At 42.0% G+C, this 6000-nt stretch overlaps 1 protein-coding gene across 1 annotated transcript in view; it reads left to right on the forward strand.

Moving 5' to 3' along the window:
* Positions 1–5111, forward strand: part of RNGTT (RNA guanylyltransferase and 5'-phosphatase) — a 183067-nt gene extending 177956 nt beyond the window's left edge. Inside the window, exon 16 of the mRNA XM_069011173.1 lies at positions 5028–5111. Within this exon, the coding sequence (XP_068867274.1) occupies positions 5028–5047 (20 nt within the window). The 3' untranslated portion in view covers positions 5048–5111. The remainder of the gene's footprint in view (positions 1–5027) is intronic.
* The last annotated feature ends 889 nt before the right edge of the window (positions 5112–6000 follow it).

A 6000-nucleotide genomic window follows, 5' to 3' on the forward strand; every position in this document is an offset into this window, starting at 1 on the left:
GTGCAAGTGCTAAGGCCTTGTGGATTCGAATGTAATAACTGTTGTCCTTTTGAAGTCTGTCTGTGCCACTGAGGCTTCTTGATGCTTCACAGAAAATTAGAGACACAGTCATTAAGATTTGGTCATGCTGACCCAGAGCTGTGTAGGAACAGGGAGTGATCATGAGGCTTGCAGAAATGGAATGAGAAGAGCAGCCTGTGACACTGGGACTCCTCACCCTATTGATGAAGAAAAGAGTTGAGCCTATGTACCTGTGTCTCTGTGGAGGACTGTGCAGGAGATACCAAAAGTCTGCAACATCTGCTAATGATAGCTTCAAGGAGGAAAAAAGATCAACTCTCACTGAATATGAAATTCAAAATTTACTGCATTATGTAGCAGTTCCTATTCAATCCATCGGCAAAATATTTTCTGAGTTTGTGGAGATTTGGCAAAAATACCCATTCCACAAAGCCAGTTGTGAGCACAGACTGTTTCTGCTTTCACATACAGCTTCAGGAGGAAAAACAGAACAATTCCTGTACAGGCAGCTGGGTTATGAAAACTGACAGAGCACTGCCTGTATGAAGAGAGTTTAAATGATGCACAAGGGACTGGTTAGTGTGTAATATGCAAATGTAAATCTATCTGTGAGGCATTACAGCTACAAAATGTCTCACAATTATGCTCTTTTCTCCAGAAGTGTTTTCTTACTATGGGTTCCTCCCCCCTCACAGCAGCAGGGCTTCATTTCCCGAGTGAACTGGTTCTAGTCCTTTATCCCCTCTCCACTGTGCTAAAGCAAATGGACTGACAGCTGAAGGGGTTGTCACCTCTTGCTATGTGCCTTAGAATTATAAAATGATTAAAGTTTTTTAAAGGATCTCTCAAATTATCAAGTCCAGATTTGTTGTGCTACAAAAAGCATGTGAGGATTCTTCACTTACTAGATGCTGGCCAGGTAGTCTGTGGGGTAAATGGTGATCAGCAATGGCAATGCAATGTCAAGATTATCCACAAACACGACGTGCTCTTCAGTACAACAGTCTACAGGGAGAATTCAGGAAATCTTCTCTGCACTTTTCATAAACTGTATTTTTTCAGCTTTGTTAGATGAGCCTTGAAAATAACTTGCAATACTCTGTGCAAATTACTTCAGCCCAGAGACTGGAAGTGCTAAGACTCTCATTTTCAAGTTCCTGGACAGATTGTAAGTGACAGTAGAACTCAATTCACATCCAAAGAGTGCCTGTTGTTCGCTAAAAGAAATGGTATCAGACCTGTCACGTCACCTCCCTCGTGCCCAGCTGCAGGTACTTTAGTGGCAGGATTCGTTCTGACATTCAAGTGAGCGAGCATCAGTGCCACGACCCTGGCTAAAGGTGACATACAACACAAGATTGCTTATATTGCGCTAGGCCATGGAGTGCCAGCCGAGCCATTTTGAATCACAAACCAGCAATTTTGTTAAGCAGATATAATGGAAGGTTTTGTTCAGACTTATTCAGAGCAAACTCCATGAAACACAGATGATCATGCTGCCATAAAGTTACAGCACAGCAAAAGTCTGGGTAAGCAACAACCAAGTAACTTTCAGGCAGATGTGGTCCTCATGAAACCACGGGGCAGAGGGGGATATTGTTTTTTCTTTTATGGAGCAGGGTGTCAGCATCAACCATGCCAAATGGAACACCAAGCCTAGACTAACAGAAGCAGACCCCAGCTTGTGGCACCACCATCACAGTGACAAGGCACACTAGTCTAAGGTCAGGCAGCAAAGTATATGTACTCTTCCCTAGGGATACACATGCCCAAGGCCCAGCCTTGTTCTCTTTTTGATGGCAATGTGGAATTTTCTTTCAGTCCTTTACAGACACACTCATTGTGCTGGTGTTGAGCAAGGTGCAGAAAGGTGGGACCAGCTGAAATGTAGCCAGGTAATGGCTTTTGATACCTGCTTTTCAGGAGAAATATGAACAAATTACATGAGACAAGCACCCGTCTGAAATGGCACTCAGTGAGCTCTCGCATTCGCATTTTGTAATGAGGTTTAGGCATTTCTGCTGCAGTGTGAGATAAAAGCAACTCACTACAGTCTTGCTTGTGCTACCAGCCATGTTGGTGTCTCAACTATCTGTTCACACACAGGTGATGATATTCCCCCTATTGCCGTTCAAAGACTCCAAGATATTTTCACAGAGTCACAGAATAGCTGAGACTGGAAGAGACCTCTGGAGATTGTCTAGTCCAACCTCTTCTGAGGGCTGCATTTGTCATTTTTTAATTGCATATTAAAAATGAAAAAATGTCAGAAGAGGAACATTAAAGTGTTCTGTTTCTCATTAAAACAGGACAGCTAATGTACATACAATATGTTCAGTGACAGCCATTAACTAGTCAACAAATCATCATCCAGAATGCCACAATTACTATCTAACATGAGTGAATGGCTGTCGTGCAGTGTCTCGTGCACTTACAGCACATACAGATTAAATCTGGAAGATAGCATCTATACAAGCCCATTGTGAATGTCCATTGCACCTCAAAGTTCTACAAGCAGCTGGTCTTTCAGAGTTTTTTAATTGGCGTCACAAATACATTCATTGGCAATAATGCTTAAAACAACATTCTGTGTTTCTGGAGTACCCCCCGTCCTGGGGTCACAAAGGTATTCACTGACATTGGATTATGCTCCTGCAAGATGGTTCTTGTCCTGTTTTGCCAATGGAGACAAAAAGTCAGAGGAGTTGCTATTTGGAATGCCATTTCCATGGCAAAACCTACAGCTTCTCTCTGCTGAGCCATGGTCCTGTGACTGAGTACAAAATTACCCTCCATGACAACCCAAAATCTTTTTCCGCATTTTCCCAAGGACACAAGGACTGAAGAACCCACAAATGCATAAAGCCTGGACTAATTAGAAGATGATTTTGCTAAAAATATCTCCAATCTCAGCCTTATATTTAAAACAGTGTAATTTCCCAAATAGAAATCAATCCAGTCTCATTCCTTCATGTCTGTGATGCCTAAGTCATTGCCACATCTGACTTTCTCTAAATGGGAACTCAAAGCTTCTGGTGGCTCACAAAGTGTGCCTGTTTCTGTTTTGCTCAGTAGGGAGGAAAAATCAATTGCTCCAGACGTAGCAAACCATCAAAATCAAAACACTCTGATGTGAAAGCAAGACCTTCTGTTGCCATGTTTTGGACTAGGGCTTCAGTGTCCTGAAGGAGGGAAGACTGTCACAACCAAGGAGACCATGATGGGTCCTGTCGAAGGGAAGATCAATCAATTAAGTTCAAGGTGTGGTACCCAGACAGAATCCGAGGGACCTCATGGACATTCAGTTGAGCTGGTCTAGCTTTTCTTGGTTCCTTCTTTATTCCTCTGGATAAAGAGGAATTCAGCTTCATTACATCCATGTGACTGGATATGGGGGTAGCATTTTCTATTGCTGTAACTTCCTCAACACACATGGCTCTGCTCCAGAATGCTGCTGGGTAGATAGAATGATGTGTAAACTGAGATCCAGGGAATAAGTATACTCATTATAGCTGAAAGGACTGCATACTAACTTGTCAGAATAAATGTTTGCCAAGACCATTGTTAATTCCCTGAACTTTCTGAAAATGAAAGAGAATATCAGCCCCAGCAAAAATGTGATTGAAGTTAACTGCTTTGATGTTTCTTGAGGAAATCTTTGGATAATTTCTCAGCCATGTCTGTGCATACTGCGGAATTAAATATTTGTTACAACTTAACTGAGTCACAAATTTCTGTGATACCTTGGTCATAGATTTCAGTGGCATGGGTTTGCCACTCATTAAAAACAGAGCATAGTTAAGTTCCCTTTTGACATATTCCATGGGTCTGGCTCTGCCTCCATTTTGCAAGTGAATCTAATTTATATGCTGTTCTCTGATGTATTTGGGCAACTAATCATTCAAATAGAATTTCTATATCTTTCCAAGAAATAAATAATAGGAAAAAAAAGAGTCCTGCTGTCGAGAGGTTTTGTTTGAGTTGATAACTTTAGTTATTGCAGAAGGTTTTTTGCTTGGCACTCTGTGCTGCAAACAGAACTGCTAATAAGCCACTCCTGTGAAGTGGATTAAGTTTTGTTATAATAGAAGAAGATGTCAGAAAGTTATAGGAGTAAGTCCTAAACTGACTGGAGATCTGAACACACCGATTCCTCCCCCTGTTCTCCCACGCAAGTGTTGCATGTGAGAAGAGGCTGTTTTGAAGTCCCTGAACCCCTTTGCAAGGCCTTTGATTTGCTGAATTTCTCACTGTTCTTGTTTTTGATTTGATAACCACGTAAGAGGTTAAACTAGGACATTTGGTTGCCTCTCTGTAGCAGTCTGCATTTCAAAGGTAGATGGAAATAGACATTAGAAGGTTTTACTGTACCCGAGCTGTATCTTAATCAGCTTCATAGATGATTTTTCTCTCAAAGTCATCACTGAGGAGATTTTATTGTTCTAGACATGAGTGTTCATTAGGGCTGAGGGGGAAATGGTAAGACCCACAGTTCCTTGTGTATGCTGCTCTGCCAACCTCTAGTAAGACATCTAACATCTCCTCTGCTGTAATAAAGCTGTCACTGGACAGGGAGGATTTGAACAGTGACTTGCTGAGAGGCCAGGCATTGTGCCTTAGGGACTGAACTGGATGGATTTTTCACAAATGAGCAACTTCATAAGGAGTTCGATAGTAATTTTTCTCCCTAGTCTGTGTAATATCCTACTGTGTAGCTTCCTGTGATTAGGAAAAGTTTTCGATGGAATCAAACCCCTTTTCTGACTCCATGTGGTCTCTGATTGAATGATTCAGTTAGTCTCTTTGGTCTCAACTGACTTGACTTTTCCAGAAAGTACAAGTCATCTCCCTTCAGCTCCCCTCTGTAGGACTTCAGCCATCCAGAACCTACAGAAAACTCATCTGGGTCACTGCTTGTGCGGCCAAAAAGTTTTTACAACTTTTTCACATAGGCCGAGGACAGTGCTGTGTTGTTAAAATCATCTTTTCTTGCTGTCTTGTCACAGGGTTCACTTTCTGGAAATGACATTGTTGGCAATGGGACAGTGGAACTTTGGAAAAGTCATTAACACAGCCTGCCCTTGCTGAACAAATATCCCCTTGCAAGCCATCTGCTCAGCCTGGAAAAGCTTTGTTCTTCTCCTAGGTCATCTGAGGATTTGGGAGGAAAGAACACGATCAAAATCGCTCAGGCACAGCACTTCATGGCAGGCTAACAACCAGCCCAAATCTGCCATCAAAGATGCAGGAGCAGGAGTCAAGATCAGAACTGATGTGGGATGGCAATAAAGTCTTCTGCACAAGCAAACTTTGTCAGGAGGACCAATTGTCCGGTCGGTTCACAGGGAAGCACCAGTTGCTCAGAGAAGAAGAGCCAGACCCTGTAACAGGCAGATACAATAGACATTAGAAGAAGAGAAAAATGGTTTTGGTTTTATAAGATATGAAAGTTGGATTTGAGACTGGGATTAAAAACAATTGTTGCACTTGTGCCTTTGCCAATAAAGGATCATTTCTGTACAGATCTTCAGTGGTGCAGCTCAGAAATGTGATGTTGAGCGTGCAGGAAGCTGGGAGCACAGGTACTGTGCTGTTCATGAATACTGAGGGCTCAGCCCTCAATGGGGCTCATTTATCCTCTTGCACAGAAAGGTGGGATACCTCATTAGCTGGGTCATTGCTGCTTGACTTTGTCCTGTCCTTCCACAACTTCTGAAACATTATTCTCATCCTATTAATACCAGACTGGAATACAGACCTTGTTTCAACTCTTCTGTTCTGAGAGTAATGCAAAGTATTCCAACACTGTTATTGTCTGCTTCTTGATGAGTGAAGAACTTTTCCCACCTTGACTGGTGTTTGAACTTAGCTTGTGCTGCTGGTTAGTAATTCCAGACATTGCAGAAAGAAATACTTAGCCGTAGACATATGTCACAGTCTGAAATTAAAGCTCAATTTAGTTTAATTGTCCTTGATTTT

The sequence above is a fragment of the Aphelocoma coerulescens genome, chromosome 3, assembly GCF_041296385.1.
Source record: "Aphelocoma coerulescens isolate FSJ_1873_10779 chromosome 3, UR_Acoe_1.0, whole genome shotgun sequence".
NCBI lineage: Eukaryota > Metazoa > Chordata > Aves > Passeriformes > Corvidae > Aphelocoma > Aphelocoma coerulescens.